The sequence below is a fragment of the Pseudorasbora parva genome, chromosome 18 (genome assembly GCF_024679245.1).
Source record: "Pseudorasbora parva isolate DD20220531a chromosome 18, ASM2467924v1, whole genome shotgun sequence".
Lineage (NCBI taxonomy): Eukaryota > Metazoa > Chordata > Actinopteri > Cypriniformes > Gobionidae > Pseudorasbora > Pseudorasbora parva.
In genome coordinates, this window is record NC_090189.1 from 2175431 (window position 1) to 2194550 (window position 19120).

General features: G+C 44.5%; 1 protein-coding gene across 1 annotated transcript; it reads right to left on the minus strand.

Moving 5' to 3' along the window:
- Window positions 1-2100: 2100 nt before the first annotated feature.
- Window positions 2101-8436, minus strand: LOC137046790 (uncharacterized). The gene is made up of 4 exons (XM_067424191.1): window positions 8212-8436; window positions 7933-8079; window positions 3964-4009; window positions 2101-3868 (listed from the first exon to the last, which is right to left on the minus strand). The coding sequence occupies exons 1-4, from the start codon at window positions 8375-8377 to the stop codon at window positions 3595-3597; spliced, it is 633 nt and encodes a 210-aa protein (XP_067280292.1). The 5' UTR covers window positions 8378-8436; the 3' UTR covers window positions 2101-3594.
- Between the last annotated feature and the right edge of the window lie 10684 nt (window positions 8437-19120).

The window sequence follows — 19120 nt, forward strand, 5'->3', positions numbered from 1 at the left end:
AGCTTTACTATCATAACACAAAGCCTTTAAAAAAAAAAAAAAAACTTTTTTACAAAGATATATTTAGTTCCCAGAAATGTTAAACTACTACTCTTAATTGGTTTATTTGATTCATACCAAACTTTTTCAAAATGATGATAATACTATAGATGCTGAATTGTGAACTGATACCTCAGTTGGGGTTGCAAATGCAGACAGATTAAAAAATGTCATACAAACATTTTTTTTACATTTACCCCAGTTTAACATATAAATACATATAGTCCGTTGTGCACAGTTGCCACTGGGGCTTGGGCCTGTCGTCCCGTTTTTCACCCCTGGTGAGTTTGCACCCCTGATACAAGTCTAAAATGTTTTGAACATTGCTGTCGTGTTCACCTTGATTACATTGAGCTTGCTAATCTTTATCAAATAAATGATCAAGTACAACAAATACACACAACGCAAGCGGTTTAGTTTTTTTGTATTTATTTTTTACAAGAAGTTTGTAACGGGTGTATTCTCCCCTACAGTTGTAGAGATCTGTTGCAGTAACATTAATTCTAAAAAAACTGTTTTAAGTGGCTATAAAAACATGCAGTAAAAACACTGATTACTGTAAAAGCTGTAAAAGACAGATTCTGATCAAAAAAGTTATGAAATCCAAATATGTACTATATAAATATCCTCTTACACTCAGGGCCATTTTTTTGGTATTTCCGCCTGGATTTGGCCGACCCAAACTGAAAAGCCTCCCATACACACATACAGTGGTCTAGATTCAAAATGTTAGTGTCATTTTACAGGAAACCCTTTAAAGTTACAAACAACACTGCTAAAAGTCATAAACATGTAAGTATATGTTGTCTAATCTGTAATTCCCCCCCCCCCCAAAAAAAAGAAAAATAGGCGCTTTTTGATTTTTTTTTCTTTTCATCAATTAATTTTTGAAAGTGTGTAACTCAGGCCCTGTGTGCTCTAGGACCCTGCAGACAGTTTGGGCTATTTCCACTAAATTACAGAAAATAGTGGACAAAGAAGTTTTTCTGTGTCATGTTGTGTATTACAGATTTATTCAAATGGTTCTGAAGGGATGCCCCCCCCCCCCTCCCCTTACCCTGCTACCCACCTCCACCACCATATACAGTCAGGGCCGGTTCTAGACATTTGGAGGCCCCCCTGTCACACCCTCCTCCCCTCCATCTACACAATTTTTCGTTTATAAGTCAGGATTATTTTTTATTTTTTCAGTAATTTGTTCAGTAATTTCTTTATAGTAACACACTAACCCCTTATTTGGGATAATGAACAGTTTTGTTTTTGATAGACAAAATATGTCATTTTTTGACACAAATTTTTCACAAAAATTATGTTTTGTAATTAACATAATAATGAGAAATAACATTTATAATGAGAAATACATTTAGTATGAATATACACAAATCAGCTGCTAGTGGAATTGATGATAATAATAATAATAATAATAATGCATTTTATTTAAAGGCGCCTTTCATGACACCCAAGGACACCTCACAATGAAAATACAGAACACTGCACAAAACACACAACAAACACTCCGCATATACAGTAGATAGTATGTAAATAAAGAAAGAAAAGTGCAGTCAAGGCTCAGTAAAAAACATTATAAAAAAGCCTGTATAAAAAGATATGTCTTAAGACAGGGCTGGACTGGGACTAAAGTTCGGCTCTGGCATACCCAGCCCATCCGGCCCGTGAGTTCCCCGTTTTTGCTGGGGTTGGGGCCTTAAATTGGAGTATATTAATAAAACTAGGACGAGGACAAATGATGATAGATATTATCGAATTTGCTGCAAATGCAGATAAACTTAATATTGCTATTTTGTCACACACAAATGCCCTTGGCAGTAAAGCGCTGATGATTTTGAGCTAGGATGCAGTAAATTTACTTCTTTTAAATGCTCATCATTTACTCACTCGCGTGTCAAACCTGTCTGACTTCTGTGACACACAAAAGATGTTTTGAAGAATGTTGGCAACCAAGCCATTTTGGTTAGGCTACCATTTGAATATTGAACAAAAAAAACAGACTCAAATAATTTTATTTTATGCTACACAGAAATAAATTCATTTAGGTTTGGAATGACATTAGGGTAAATGATCATATTTCTGGGTTGAACAATCATATTTTTCAAGAGTTAACTCATCATTTAAGTAAGACACTGATATCTATCTTTCATGAGGCTATTACATTTCATTAAATCTATTAAAAAAAGTTAATACAACTTTTAAAGAGGAAAAAAGCTTTGTCCTTAATTCATGGGATCTAGACTTAAAGCTGTTTTATAGACTGTAGTTTAACTGTAGGCCAGTTTCATTTAATGTAAGATCATGGTAGTCACAGAGTAAAAAACAGACTCTACAAACCTTGCTCCTCAGTATATGGCTATATGGTTTCCAAAACTAACCTATATAAAACACATATAATAAACTATTATATTTGTAAGTTAAAAAAAAATGTAAACACCTGTAGAAAATACGAAAACAGCCTCTATAAAAGTGATTTATATTCTGCAATATTAATTTAGGTAGCTAATATAGCAACATTTTTAATAAATGTTTCTTCCAAAACACCATATATCTTCGCTGTTAGTAGCTGCAGAGTAAGTTGTGGTTCTGCTAAAGTGAAGTGTTTGTGTGTGTTGCCGATTTCCACTTTACCTCGTCATGAACACATGCTCGTGGCTGTTTTCAGCTGATTCAACACAGAACCTGTAATGTTTCCATATCACACGATTGTATAAAACTAAATATTTCAAAGTGCCGTTCATAGAGGAGTATTTAAACGCAGCGTACGTTCGTCAGCGACTGCGTTGTGCAAATATGGCAACAGTATTAAAAAAATCAGTAGGCTAGGCCTATGTGTATTATGATCGAGCAGTAAATGTAGGCTAAACACCTGCGTTTAAGAAGATATACAGACAGTCGAGGTAGCTGTTTTGAAACATAATAAACATTGCTCTAGTATAGTGTGCTTGCTCTTTGACTGACAAACTTCTTTACTTTTTCTTTAACTTAGTATTTTGATAGTCAGCGCCTGACTGGGGATGGAAATCGATTCCAAAGGAAAGGAATCGATTCCTTGATTTAGAGGCGTAAGGAATCAAGATTTGATTCCACAAGTTGTAGTCGATTCCATCGAGGAGAACGGACTCCTTTGTAAGATTCAGATCAACAGTTCATCATGAATTCGCCTCAGTTTAAAAGTGACTGGAATTACGATTCATTTCAGCGAACAGATTCTTTCGGACGGTTCGTAACGTATCTATTTTCGAACAAAATTCTGCATTGTAGGCTCAGATTCAAAGTGTCAGAACGATGTCCATCAACGGTGATCGCGCTCTTTTGAACTCAGAACAACCGTCAAATGTAAAACGACGCTGATCGTCAGGCTCAGTTTCTTTCTTTTCTTTTTTCTTTTTCTTTTTTTACAATACATTACAATCACTCCAAAATAGATGATACCTGAATGACGAGCTGCACTTTCATTGCGTGCCTGCTTAGCTTTACGCTTGGCAGCCCCTGAAGGATCGTTCGTTTCAGCGCCATCAGATCAATGCGTAGTAGAGTTGTATCTCATTCATAAATCCAGTATGTAATCTTTTCATTAAAATATTCAGAGGGTGGGCGTGACTCAGGTTTAAACGGGGATATTAATTGGTTTTCTACAGGTGTATGACAATTGTTATATCCAATGGACAAACAGCCTAGTATTTTTCTGCTCTTGATTGGTGGACAAGCATATGATTTGGAGGTTGCAGTGCCTTTCTTGACCATAAACTTGATATTTGTTGAAAGAGGAACATGATGGAGAATATTTAGCCGGTTGGATGAATAGCACAGCTGCTTTCTAAAGGAGAAGAACAGAAATATAACACACAGATTAATACTTCATATTCCAGCATCAGTTTGAGCTCTCTTCATTCTCTGTGATTTGTGTCTCACCTCTTCTGTGACAGAGCATCAGAGTGAATCTGTGAAGCTTCAGAAACTGTAAATGAAGAACATGAACATCACATTATAGCATTCATGTGGGGATCAAACAGCATGTCATGGGTTAATCTGAATCTACTAAATGTGAGTGTTTTAACAGTGCATTCGGAAAGTATTCACAGTGGCTCACTTTTTCTACATTTTATGTTAGAGCCTTATTTCAAAATGGATAAAGTAAAAAAACGCAAACACAACGTCCATAAGTATTCACAGCCTTTGCTCAATACTATATTGTAGCATCTTTGGCATCGGTCACAGCCTCAGGTCTTTGTCAGTTTGATCCTCAAGCTTGGCACACCTATTTTGGGGGCAGTTTCTCCCATTCTTCTTTGCAGGACCTCTCAAACTCCATCAGATTGGATGGGGAGCGTCTGTGCACAGCCATTTTCAGATCTCTGCAGAGATGTACAATCAGTTCAAGTCAGGGCTCTGGCTGGGCCACTCAAGGACAATCACAGAGTTGACCTCTAGCCACTCCTGTTATCTCTGCTGTATGCTTAGGGTCATTGTCCTGTTTTTAAGATGAACCTTTGCCCTAGTCTGAGGTCCAGAGCGCTCTGGAGCAGGTTTTCATCAAGGATTCATCTTTCCCTCTATCCTGACTAGTCTCCCAGTTCCTGCCGCTGAAAAACACCCCCACAACATGACTCTGCCACCACCATGCTTCACTTGTGGGGATGGGATTGGCCTGGTGATGAGCGGTGCCTGGTTTCCTCCAGACATGAAGCTTAGGCCAAAGACTTCAATCTTTGTTTCATCAGGTGAAAGAATTTTGTTTCTAATGGTCTGAGATTCCTTCAGGTGCCTTTTGAGAAACTGCAGATGGGCTGTCATGTGCTGTCTGTCCACTCTCTCATACAGGGTTGATTGGTGGAGAGCTGCAGAGATGGCTGTTCTTCTGGAAGCAGTGGTGATTTCTTTAAGACTGCAAGGGAAGCTCGGCTTCCCTTATAATGTCACAAAATTAATGGTCAAATATTGTCTATTATATTAACATTGTATTGACTAAAAATGCGTTAGAAAACGTTCATCTCAAAGACAAGTTCGTTCAGAATTAGTTACATATAGCAGGTCGGCTGATTTCCTTCTCATACATTCCCGCAGCATCACAGTGCATTTCCGTGCATTTTCCCTATTGAAGCCCAGCGTCCATTGACTTCAATGGGGCTGCTTTGAATGTTTTTTTTCAGCGCTTCGAAACTAGACGGTCATTGGATAAACGCTGCGATTATGTCCCGCCCACGGACGCTCAGCGTCTCTGGGGGTAAATGGGGAGTGGGCTGGCCCGGACGCTGAGCTTCTGCGTGATGATTGGAGGGTCTGCATCTCCTTTTGACTGACAGCGATTCTGTACTATAAGGAATCACTGAAGCTATTCGCGCTCAGTCCCATCGCGGATTTCTCAAGTTCAGTCGAAATAAAAACTGCTGCAACCTATTTCTTTGATATTTGCTTGGCGAAATTGCTTGATTTTCATCATACATTTCTCACAATTATACACCACATTCCTTGTTTCAATTTTACAGAGTAAGTAAAGTATTTTAGTAATATTTTTTTTAGATCGTTCATTCATTCACAGGGTAAGACCATTTTCTGGAAAAGGAAAGTAGGGCAGAATTTACTTTTAAATAAATAAGACAATTGGCCGAAAATGAGCTTCCCCTCTCTGACAGACCAGTAGCCGCCACTGTCTGGAATGTTCTCCTCTCTCCACAGAGAAATGCTAGAGCTCTGTCAGACTGACCATCAGGTTCTTGTTCACCACCCTGCCTAAGGCCCTTCTCACCCGATCACTCAGTTTGGCCGGACAGCAGCTCTAGAAAGAGTCCTGATGGTTCCAAACTTCTTCCATGTATGAATGATGGAGGCCACTGCTCATTGGGATCTTCAATGCTGCAGAACTGTTTCTATACCCTTCTGTGCCTCCATACAGTCCTGTCTCGGAGGTCTACCGACAATTCCTTGGACTTCATGGCCGGGTTTGTGCTCTGATATGCACTGTTAACTGTGAGACCTTATATAGACAGGTGTGTGCCTATCCAAATCATGTAAAATCCCCTGAATTGACCACAGGTGGACTCCAGTCAAGCTGTAGGAACATCTCAAGGAGGATCATTGGAAACAGGAGCACCTGAGCCTGAGTGTCATGGCAAAGGCTGTGAATACTTATGTACAGGTGTTTTTTGGCGTTTGTTTATTTTCATTTTTAATAAATTTGCACGTTGTCATTATGGGGGTATTATTTGTAGAATTCAGTAGAAATAAATATATAAAAATAGATACATTTTGGAATAAAGCTGTAACGTAACAAAATGTGGAAAAAGTGAAGCGCTGTGAATACTTTCTGGATGCACTGTACAAACTTGATTCCAAAACAGCATGGGACACTGTACAAATTGTGAATAAAAACAAAATGCAATGATGTGGAACTTTCCAATTTCAATATGTTATTCAAAGTTCAACATAGATGACATATCAAATATTTAAACTGAGAAAATATATAATTTTAAGGGAAAAAATAAGTTGATTTTAAATTTCATGGCATAAACAAAAAAGTTGGGACAAGGCCATGTTTCCCACTGTGTGGCATCCCCTCTTTTTATATCAGTCTGCTAACGTCTGGGGACTGAGGAGACAAGTTACTCAAGTGTAGGAATAAGAATGCTGTCCCATTCTTGTCTAATACAGGCTTTTAATTGCTCAACAGTCTTAGGTCTTCTTTGTCGCACCTTCCTCTTTATGATGCGCCAAATGTTTTCTAATGGTGAAAGATCTGGACTGCAGGCTGGCCATTTCAGTGCCGGATCCGTCTTCTACACAGCCATGATGTTGTAATTGATGCAGTGTGTCTTCTGGCATTGTCATGTTGGAAAATGCAAGATCTTCCCTGAAAGAGACTTATTTCTCCTTTGTTTTACCAGGGTAGTCACATTGAGACAGTAGTCTCTTTTTCAAGTGAGCCCTGGAAACACATCTCGACGTCTGGATGAGAGCATATGTTGTTCTAGAACTTGGATACACCTTTCAGCATGTATGGTGCTTTGGTGTAAGCTGCCCATGCCACACACACTCATGAACCCCAGACCATCAGAGATGCAGCTTCTGAACTGAGCGCTGATATCAACTTGGGTTGTCCTTGTCCTCTTTAGTCCGGATGACGTCCCAGTTTTCCAAAAAGAACTTCAAATTTTGATTCATCTGACCACAGAGCAGTTTTCTACTTTGCCACAGTCCATTTTAAATGAGCCTTGGCCCAGAGAAAACGCCTGCGCTTCTGGATCATGTTTAGATATGGCTTCTTTTTTGTTTTATAGAGTTTAAGCCGGCAACTGCGAATGACACAGTGGATTGTGTTCACCGACAATGTTTTCTGGAAGTATTCCTGAGCCCATTATTCCCATCACAGTATCATTCCTGTATGTGATGCAGTGCCGTCCAAGGGCTGAAGATCACGGTCATCCAGTAATGTTTTCTGACCCTTACGGACAGAGATTGTTCCAGATTCTCTGAATCTTTAGATTATATTATGCACGGTAGATGATGATAACTTCAAACTCTTTGCAATTGTTCTCTGAGAAACACTATTTTCCGCTGTTCCTTATACATTTAACTTTTCTTGCCTTTTGTTGCTACCTGTCCCAACTTTTTTTAAATGTGTAAATCTCATGAAACCCACAATGAGCCACTATTTGGAAAGACATTTCAAAATGTCTCACTTCCAACATTTGATGTGGTATCCTATATTTTATTGTGAATTAGTGCATTCCTTTTTTATTTAAAATTTGTACAGTGTCCCAACTTTTGTGTGTGTGTGTGTGTGTGTGTGTGTGTGTGTGTGTGTGTGTGTGTGTGTGTGTGTGTGTGTGTGTGTGTGTGTGTGTGTGTGTGTGTGTGTGTGTGTGTATCATTATTAATACTCACAGTTTGGTGTGCCGCTATTAATGCTGCTTTTTCTGACTATTCTTTTTTCCATCTTTGGTTCATTAGATTGAAACTTTTTGTTCTTCATTCTCCTCTTTCTCTTCGTCTGTGGTGTTAAAGTCTCATAATGTTTGCCTTTGGTAATATCTGTTTAAAGGAATGTTGGCTTAGTTTAGGGTTTATATTTCAGTTTCAATATAATATAGACATACATGCCTTGATTTAAACAATTAATAAAAATCTCTTACAGAACAAAATTAAAAATAAAGTTGTAATTACCTTGTGATGAGCAGAAAAGAGGAAACATCCAGCACAGCTCTGAGAGATCAGACAGACCAGAAAGAGGAGCTTTAATACGGTATAAGAGCGTCAGACAGCCGGTTAAACTCCTCTGGCTTCTGCTGTCGTCTCTGATCAGAGTCACAATCAAACCTGAGCTGATCATTTACATATAGTCCAGAAAGAGGAGCTTTAATACGGTATAAGAGCGTCAGACAGCCGGTTAAACTCCTCTGGCTTCTGCTGTAGTCTCTGATCAGAGTCACAATCAAACCTGAGCTGATCATTTTAAATACTGGAGGAGTTACAGCCACATCCACTTAATCCAAAAGCTGGGGAAACTCCTCTCTGGCTTCTGCTGTAATGTTGAACAGACACGGTGTCATGTCACACACTCTCCCACCTCAGTATTTCTTGTTTTTATGGTCTCTGAAAGGAAGACCAGAATACCCCTCACACTTTTACTTTCACTTTCACTTTCACTTTCACAATTAAAGTGAGAGAGACCCTATTGTCAAAGCACCTGCTAAATTAATATAGTAAATGTAAATCTTTTAGCTTGTATTTTATGTTTATGTATTCCTGGCCTGACATTAATGGTTAAGACAGTATGAGGAACATACTGTAAATTAAAAACATTAGGCTACATTAATGCCTCAAATGAGTCTTTGCAGAAAACCTTTACCAAGTATGACTCCGCTTGTCCTTTGGCAGGCAGAGAGGGATTCCTATAAATCACAGGGGAATGAGTTTCATGGTTCTGTCTCACAACCCGATCACATGTAAATGCGAATAATAGTACGAGTGTGCAATGTTGTGGAATGTACAGTATCAGCCAAAACTTATTTTTGCATGCATATGCAACACTGCATATGTTTTTCACACACTTCATGGCTTGAATATGAATGAGTTTTGGTATACATTGCACACTTGTACTATTTATACACATTTTTGTGAGATCCCCTCTTCTCACGTTTCTGATTGGTGTAATTTAAGATTTGATAGCTGCCCCCGGTTATGCAACAAAATATCAGAGTATCATCTTTGTGTACCACAGGCTTTATTTATAAATTGGAAAAACCCATAGAAAAATCTTGAAGGAACCAGAAGTGAATTAGACTGTCAGGTTCTGATGCCATCGCTGCATCACTCTTTTCTGCTGCCTGGTGATGTCACTTTGTAAAGATGCTTTCTGTCATTTTAGGTAGTTGTTATCATGCTGATCTAAGTTCAATGATTAATAAGATTGGGTTTAGTTATTTATAAGACATTCACACAAACATGTTCTGAAAACATTCAGTAAACACAATGGAAGGACCAGAAAAATAACATTCTAGGTTACTCCCCTGACTAACTGACTAACAGGGATCCGTATGGAAACATTTTGGAAATGTCCCGAATGTCCTCTTTTGGTTCATGTGTTACCATATAACCAAAATGGAACGTCTTCCTTACATCATATCAGGAAAATTATTATATGACTGACAGAGAACCATCCACTCTCTAAAAAAAAAAAAAAAAAAAAACAGTACAAAATTGTGGCCATCACTGGGTACCCTTTTTTGTACCTCTAAGTAGAGGAAACCAATGGTGTAACTGTACCATAAGGACCAGTTAAACATTTTCACAACACAAAATTGTTCCTCCACTGTACCTTTTTTTCTGAGTGTGTGGGAACGTTCTGCTAGTGTCCCAAATGTCTTCCTTGTAACGCTGCATTTCAGGAATGTCCCTAATGTTCTGTAACGGTTCAGGATGTTTGTCACCTTTAGAGAACTTTCTAGGAGACGTTGTGCTAGGTCATGAGAACCCCTTCTATGTAGGTTATTTTTCTTTTACTTTTGATTTGAGGTAGGCCAGGCTGTTTTTAAACCTCAGAATGAAGGCTCTATTTGGTTTGGGTGTCCTATTGCTATGTTTATATTTACATGTTTTATTTTTGGGACATGGAGATGAGAGAACTAATTTACTGTTAACCTGAGCAGACATGAACTGAGCAGAATGTTCTTATTAACTAACATAAATTAATACTGCAACAAATCCGTTAATGCATAACTAATGGAAGCTTAGTCTCTTTAATCAGTCAAGCAGAAAATATTTGAAAGGAAAAAAGTTCTGGTGTAGTAGATTTCTGTAATTAATGCATGTGGGGGTTTCCTGCCCAAATACAGACCGGTCCAACGGGGTTTTTCCATAAAAGATGAATAACCTCATTAATTACATCCTTTGTTGGATCACTTTCATTAGACAAATCACTGAAGAATTTTACATAAATACCAGATACACTGCAGGTCAAATCAGACAAAAAAACATCTCCCAATAATAACTACACTCTAAAAAAATTTGGTTGTTTTTTGTTGGTTTAACTTTAAAAAAGTAAGTAACCTGGTTGCCTTAAAATTGAGTTTATTGAAATTAAAAATTTGAGTTGACACAATGAAGGAAATTTGTTTAATAAATAGAAACTCAAAATATTATTGTATCTGAACCACATAAAAAAATTGATAAATCATGAAAATAGCACAATTTGGAGGAGGAGGATAATGAGGAGGAGGAGGAGGAGGAGGAGGAGGAGGAGGAGGAGGAGGAGGAGGAGGAGGAAGATGGTGATGATGAGGAGCAAGAGGAAGATGGTGATGATGAAACAGTGCTTCTCTGTAGCCCAAAGTGTCTTGCCCTGGGGAATGCGGCACCTGTAGCCCATTTCCTGCTCACGCCTGTGCACGGTGGCTCTGGATGTTTCTACTCCAGACTCAGTCCACTGCTTCCGCAGGTCCCCCAGGGTCTGAATTGCTCCTTCTCCACAATCTTCCTCAGGGTACGCTCACCTCTTCTCGTTGTGCAGCGTTTTTTGCCACACTTTTTCCTTCCCACAGACTTCCCACTGAGGTGCCTTGATACAGCACTCTGGGAACAGCCTATTCGTTCAGAAATGTCTTTCTGTGTCTTCCCCTCTCGCTTGAGGGTGTCAATGATGGCCTTCTGGACAGCAGTCAGATCGGCGGTCTTACCCCTGATTGCGGTTTTGAGTAATGAACCAGGTTGGGAGTTTTTAAAAGCCTCAGGTATCTTTTGCAGGTGTTTAGAGTTAATTAGTTAATTCAGATTGTAAGGTTAATAGCTCGTTTAGAGAACCTTTTCATGATATGCTAATTTTTTGAGATAGGAATTTTGGGTTTTCATGAGCTGTATGCCAAAATCATCAGTGTGGGATATTTTGTGTGCTGTGGGATGGTTGGAACTCAACTGGCCTAATTCTTCGGTTAGAAAGAACTGCAGCTACTCCAGAGTGAACATTGACAATAGTAATGTGTGGCAAGGGGGGCGTGGTTCAGCGAGGTCTGCGGCGGGAGAGAGAGCCGCGGGACGAGCGGTAAGTGAGTGGGTTGGAAGCAGATTAATAACACCTGTCTCTCGTTCCAGTAATGAGCACGGAGAGGGGATAAAACCTAGGTGGAACCGGAGATCGAGGAGAGAGAGAGGGACTGCTGACGCGACACACACACACACCCACGGACATTGAGTGGTGAGACACGTTGACCCGGAAGCGGAACGTTTAACCGGAACCCGGAAGTGCCTGAGAGAGATACACACTGGCAATAGCCGTGTGAAGAGACTGAGTTTTTGTTCTAATAAAGAGAAGCGTCAGCAGTCAAACCGACCCCCTTGTCCTCTTCCTTCCTTACACAAACGAACTTTATCACACTGGTGCCGAAACCCGGGAAGGAAGTAGGACAGTGCCGCCGCCATGACAACGCCCTCCGCCTCGCCATTTGCGGACATCATCACCTCCCTCGCGGTCCTCCACCAAGACCAACATCAGGCAATGCTGGACCTGCGGGCAGACCAGGAGCGCCGCTTCGAGGCGATTGTCCGCGGCCAGCAAGAGGACCGCGAGCGGTTCCGGAGCTGGATGGATCGGGAGGTTCGCGCCGAAGCCGCCGGGCGGGCTAGCGCATCGGTCCACGTGCCCCTCCACAAGATGGGGCCAGAGGACGATCCGGAGGCCTTCATAGACCTCTTCCAGAAGACCGCGGAGGCCTCCGGCTGGCCCCGGGCACAGTGGCCGGTGCGCCTCATTACATTACTAACAGGAGAAGCCCAGGCGGCCGCCCAACATCTGCCGGTAGCGAACCTCCTGAAGTACGAGGATCTAAAAAGGGCCATCCTACAGCGGGTCGGTCGGACACCGGAGCAACACCGCCAGAGGTTCCGCTCCCTGGAATGGGGCGAGGCCGGCCGACCCTTCGCTATGGCCCAACAGCTCCGGGACTCGTGCCGCAGATGGCTCTTGGCCGGCGGAAGCGACGTGCACCATATCATCGATCTGGTGGTGCTGGAGCAATTCATCACTCGGCTCCCAAGAAAGACCGCCGAGTGGGTCCAGTGCCACCGGCCCACATCGCTGGAGACGGCCATCCAGCTGGCGGAGGACCACCTGGTGGCGTGCCCGGGGGTCGGCGAGCCCTCACTAACTTCTCACTCTCTCTCTCCCCCCTCTGTCTCTCCCTCTCGCCCTGTCCCTCTCCCCAGGTCCCGTCCTCCAGGCCCTCCTCGCGTTCCCCCCAGAGGTCGGGGTGGGATGGGCCCAGGACCGTCCGGGAGTTCGCGGGCTACGCCCAGGGGGGCGGGGCCGCTGGGGGCGGGTGGCGACAATGGCTCCGGTTTCACACCCTCCCCGCGCTCATTTTCCAACCCACTCCCCGCCGCAGGGGTGGCGGGTAAGCCTGGGCTGGCCTGCTGGCGGTGCGGTGATCCGGATCATTTTGTGGACCGATGTCCGAGGATGGACATCGGGACAATGATCCGGATCCCGGACGTCCAGCGGACCACCCCCGATCAAGCAGGAGAGTACCAAATTCCTGTAAGTATCAAGGGAGGTACATATCAGGCCTTGGTGGATTCAGGATGTAACCAAACCTCGATCCATCAAAGCCTGATGCAGCCTGGGGCATTGGATACAAGCCGCATGGTTAAGGTGCGGTGTGTGGAATATCCGGTTGTCCCAGTCACGATACAGTTTAGGGGGAAAAAGCATAGTGTTGAGGTGGCGGTTAGTCCCCACCTCCGGCATCCGCTAATTCTGGGGACGAATTGGCCCGCCTTTTCGGCATTATTGGGGTCGTTATGCGCGGATGCCGCTTGGGAAAACAAGGCTAGGAACGGGGCGGTGCGAGTGCAGGTTGGCGAGACTGATACGGGACCCTTGGGAACAGCTTCAGAGGAACCGAGCGGGGTCGAGAGACTGATTCTCTCGGACCGCGATGACTTCCCTCTGGAGCAGTCTCAAGATGTGACCCTAAAACATGCATTTCAGCAGGTCCGCTCTATCGACGGTCAGTCTCTCCAACCCGCATTGCCCGTCACGTATCCTTATTTTGCCATAATTAAGGATCGGTTGTATCGAGTGACCCAAGACACTCAGACAAAAGTGGATACAACCCAGTTATTAGTACCAAAGAGCCGCCGGGAAATGCTTTTCCAGGCGGCTCACTCGAACCCGATGGCGGGCCACCTGGGGCAGGCGGCCACACTGAATCGCTTAATGACCCGATTTTTTTGGCCAGGCATTCATGACAATGTGCGCAGGTGGTGCGCGTCTTGCGCTGAATGTCAGTTGGTGAATCCACTGGCTGCCCCAAAAGCGCCATTGCGCCCCCTTCCATTAATGCAGGTCCCCTTCGAGAGAATTGCGATGGACCTCATCGGGCCATTAGAGCGATCCGCACGCGGACATCGTTTTGCGTTAGTCATCGTGGACTACGCAACACGATATCCGGAGGCAGTGGCTCTCCGCAACATCTCCGCGAAGAGTGTTGCGGACGCACTGTTTCGTCTGATCTCCCGAGTGGGGATTCCGAAAGAAATCCTCACTGATCAAGGCACGGCGTTTATGTCACGCACGATGAGCGAACTCTACGGATTATTGGGCATTAAATCCATTCGAACAAGCGTCTATCACCCACAAACGGACGGCTTGGTCGAACGATTTAATCGCACTCTTAAATCCATGATCCGTAAGTTCGTACAGGAAGACGCCAAAAATTGGGATCGGTGGTTAGAACCCCTCTTATTTGCCGTGCGGGAGGTTCCACAAGCCTCCACGGGGTTTTCCCCCTTCGAGCTTCTCTACGGACGACAGCCACGGGGGGTGCTGGACGTCCTACGAGAAACTTGGGAGGAGGGACCTTCTTTGGCCAAAAACGAAATTCAGTACGTCATGGACTTGCGAACAAAACTCCACACCTTGGGGCGGCTATCTAGGGAGAATTTGTTGCAAGCCCAGGACCGCCAGAGCCGGTCATATAACAGGGGTACAAAACTACGCAAATTCACACCGGGAGAGAAAGTGCTCGTTCTACTCCCTACGTCGAGCTCAAAATTAATGTCAAAGTGGCAGGGGCCGTTTGAGGTCGCACGACAGATAGGAGAGCTCGATTATGAAGTGATACGATCCGATAGGAACGGGGCACGTCAAATATACCACCTCAACCTGCTAAAAAAATGGAATGAGGTGGAATCAGTGTTGTTGGCAACGGTGACCGGGGGAGAGGATGATCTCGGGCCAGAGGCGAGCATTAAAGTGCAATCAGTCGCGCTGGCCCCTGGGGGAGATCACCTCTCACCGTTACAACTCACTGATTTATCAAAATTGCAGGCGGAGTTCGCTGACGTGTTCTCGCCCCTACCGGGACGTACCGACTTGATTCAGCACCATATCGAGACCGAGCCGGGCGTGGTAGTTCGCAGCCGGCCGTATCGCTTGCCTGAACACAAGAAAAAAGTAGTTCAGGAAGAATTAGGCGCAATGCTCGACATGGGAGTAATCGAGGAGTCCAACAGTGACTGGGCGAGCCCGATAGTTTTGGTCCCCAAAACAGACGGCTCGGTCAGGTTCTGTGTGGACTACCGCAAGGTGAACGCTGTGTCGAAATTCGACGCGTATCCAATGCCGCGGGTTGACGAGTTGCTTGATCGGTTAGGCACGGCTCGATTTTATTCGACACTGGACTTAACAAAGGGCTATTGGCAGATCCCCTTGTCTCCATTGTCCAAAGAAAAGACAGCTTTCACCACGCCGTTTGGATTACAGCAATTTGTCACGCTTCCTTTCGGCTTGTTCGGGGCGCCCGCAACCTTCCAGCGACTCATGGATAGGATTTTGCGCCCCCATGCTGCATATGCTGCTGCGTACCTGGATGACATAGTGATTTATAGTCACGATTGGCAGCGGCATATGCAGCATGTGAGGGCGGTCCTGAGGTCGCTGAGGGGAGCGGGGCTCACGGCCAACCCAAAGAAGTGTGCGATTGGGCGGGTGGAAGTAAGATATCTGGGCTTCCACTTGGGTCATGGTCAGGTGCGTCCCCAAATTGATAAGACTGCCGCAATTGCAACCTGTCCGAGGCCCAAGACCAAAAAGGAGGTAAGACAGTTTTTGGGGCTGGCGGGATATTATAGACAGTTTATACCAAATTATTCGGACCTCACCAGCCCTTTGACTGATCTTACTAGAAAGGGGCTACCAGATACGGTCCAGTGGACGGAGCCGTGTCAACAGGCTTTTACCCAAGTGAAGGCTGCTCTATGTGGCGGGCCGCTTTTACACTCCCCTGACTTTTCTCTCCCTTTCTTGTTGCAGACTGACGCGTCGGACAGGGGGCTGGGCGCAGTCCTGGCCCAGGAGGTGGAGGGGGGAGAGCGGCCGGTGCTGTACATTAGCCGTAAGCTCTCCAAGAGGGAAGCTAAGTACAGCACCATAGAGAAGGAGTGTTTGGCCATCAGATGGGCCGTTCTCACTCTCCGCTATTACCTCCTGGGGCGGGAGTTCACCCTCTGTTCGGACCACGCTCCTCTCCAATGGCTCCACCGCATGAAGGATACCAACGCGCGGATCACCCGTTGGTATCTAGCTCTTCAGCCGTTTAAATTCAAGGTGGTCCACAGGCCGGGTGCTCAGATGGCTGTGGCCGATTTCCTCTCCAGAAATGGGGGGGGGGGGGGGGGCTGCAGGCCGGACGGCTCCCCGGCCTGAGTCGGGCGGTGGGGGTATGTGGCAAGGGGGGCGTGGTTCAGCGAGGTCTGCGGCGGGAGAGAGAGCCGCGGGACGAGCGGTAAGTGAGTGGGTTGGAAGCAGATTAATAACACCTGTCTCTCGTTCCAGTAATGAGCACGGAGAGGGGATAAAACCTAGGTGGAACTGGAGATCGAGGAGAGAGAGAGGGACTGCTGACGCGACACACACACACACCCACGGACATTGAGTGGTGAGACACGTTGACCCGGAAGCGGAACGTTTAACCGGAACCCGGAAGTGCCTGAGAGAGATACACACTGGCAATAGCCGTTTGAAGAGACTGAGTTTTTGTTCTAATAAAGAAAAGCGTCAGCAGTCAAACCGACCCCCTTGTCCTCTTCCTACCTTACACAAACAAACTTTATCACATAATGTTTATTAGGCCATCCAATTGCAAGGCATAAACAGGTTTGTGTGGGTATACATAAATGTGTGGTTTCTGTGAGAGAACAGAATAAATATGATAAATATACATAATCATGACATGACAGAAGCTATACTAATATATTAGTTTACAATAAGAACTGTAACTATACACTGATAAGATTGGTAACGGTAAACCAGAGCTTATTTGTAACCTATAACCACTAAATGCAGCTACATTAAATGCAACGGGCTACCGCACCCGCTGTTAACAAGCGGTGTCGAATTACAAAGTGTGTGCGCTGCTTCAGCACTCTCCACCCCTGAAGTTGGTACCTCTGTCGCAGATGATCTCAAAGGGCTTTCCTCTCCTTGCTATGAAGCATCTGAGGGCTAGTAAAAAAGAATCTGCATCCATGCTGCATAACAATTCGTTACGTATGCATCTTGCCGTGAAACATTTAAATATTATGCCCCATCTCTTTTCTTGCCGTCTGCCAATTTTGATTAGATATGGCGCAAAACAATCAATTCCTGTCGACCAGAATGGAGGCTGGTTAATCCTCAGACGGGAAGCAGGCAAGTCTGCCATTTTGGGTACAGTGGGCTTGCCACGCCATTTCCTACACTCAGCGCATTGTCTCTGGTGCTTTTTGACCACCTGGCGGCCTCTGAGAACCCAATAGGTTCGCCTTAACTCTGCAAAACCCTTTCAGGACCTGCGTGCATCAGGCGGTCATCAAAGTCTTGGATTAACAGTTTTGTTATGGGGTGTTCTGGTGCAAACACGATAGGGTGAAGTGTATCCTCCGATAACGTTGCAGCTTTGCGTAATCTACCACTCACTCTAATCAGATCAAGCTGAGAATCCAAAGTTGGAGCAAGGGAACGCATTCGACTGTTTGAATGCACAGATTTATTGGCTTTAAGAGCATGCACTTCATCAGGAAAACTTTCCATTTGTGCATGTTTGAGTACAGCCGTTTCAGTCTCTATACGTTCTGTCGCTGACATAGGGGGTGTTGCCGCCCAATGAAGAGAGTGATATGTGGTCATGATGAGGTCGTTCCATGATTTGCAATCATCTACATTCGGTAAAGAGGCATGACTGATTGAGATATTACCACAGAATGAGGATTTACGGAGTTCTTCTGAATCTTCAATTGCCATTGAAGGGTGGATTGGCCAGTGTTCTGAAGATTGTTGCAGAAATGCTGGACCTTGCTTCCATCTACTGGGATGGGACAGATATATGAGGGTCTTACCGCGAGTGATATCGTCAGCAGGATTGTTATCTGAGTCCACGTATTTCCAGTTCTCATATCCAGTAAGGTCTTGGATCTCTGCGATTCGCGTGCCAACGAACACTTTGTAATTGCATGACTTAGACTGTATCCAGTGTAGTAAAGTAGTTGAATCGGACCACATTACCGTCTGCCTGATATCAAGTGTAAGCTCTGTGTTCAGTGTCTTGGCTAGCTGAGCTACCGACAATGCTGCAGAGAGCTCAAGGCGGGGCATGGAGAGTTGCTTCTTGGGTGCCACCCATGACCTCGCCATGATGAATGCAACTTGGATGTCATCGCCCATTTCCACCCGTAGATAAGACACAGAGCCGTATGCCTTCTCCGAGGCATCACAGAAGACATGCATATCGATAATAGAGGTGGTGTTATTGCATGCTGGTGTGTAACACCTGGGCAGTGTTATTCTCTGTAGGTCAGGAAGCTCTTCTTAACAAGTGTGCCATTCTGAGAAGATGTCAGCTGGCAGAGGTTCATCCCAACCTCCAACCCTCTTCCATAGTGTCTGCACCAGAATTTTGGCCATTGTGGTGAAAGGGATGATGTATCCGAGTAGGTCATACTGGCTTGCCAGGATGCAATAGACACTTCTCATTGAGGTTGCCCCAATTGTTGACACAGACCTGTGCTTATAGCATAAAATCTCCTGTGAGCAGTGCCACACAAGGCCGAGGGTTGACTCTTGCGGATCAGTTTTGTTTGCAGAAAGCCACAGCTCACAGCCTACTGATTTGGCTTCAGCGGGTAAATGTGCAATCACACCGGGAACATTTCTAACCCACTGCCTTATGTCAAAGCCACCAACCGCTAATACTGCTCTAATTTTGTCAATGAGTCTCTTAGCCTGATGCTGAGACTGGAGAGACTGTAAGCAATTGTCCACATAGAAAGACTGCTGAACAGACTCAACTACATCTTCATTGCCTTCCCTGTTGTATATGACATGTCTCTGGAGGGCATAAGTAGAGCAGCATGGACTACAGGTTGTCCCAAATGGTAATACTCGTCATTCATAGATGTCTGGGCTGCGATCTCTTTCCTTGTCTCTCCAGAGAAAGCGAAGCAGTGGCTGGTCTTCCGGTAACAGTCTGATCTGGTGAAACATAGCTCGTATGTCTCCACTTATGGCAACGGCATAATCCCTGAACCTGAGCAGGACTCCCAA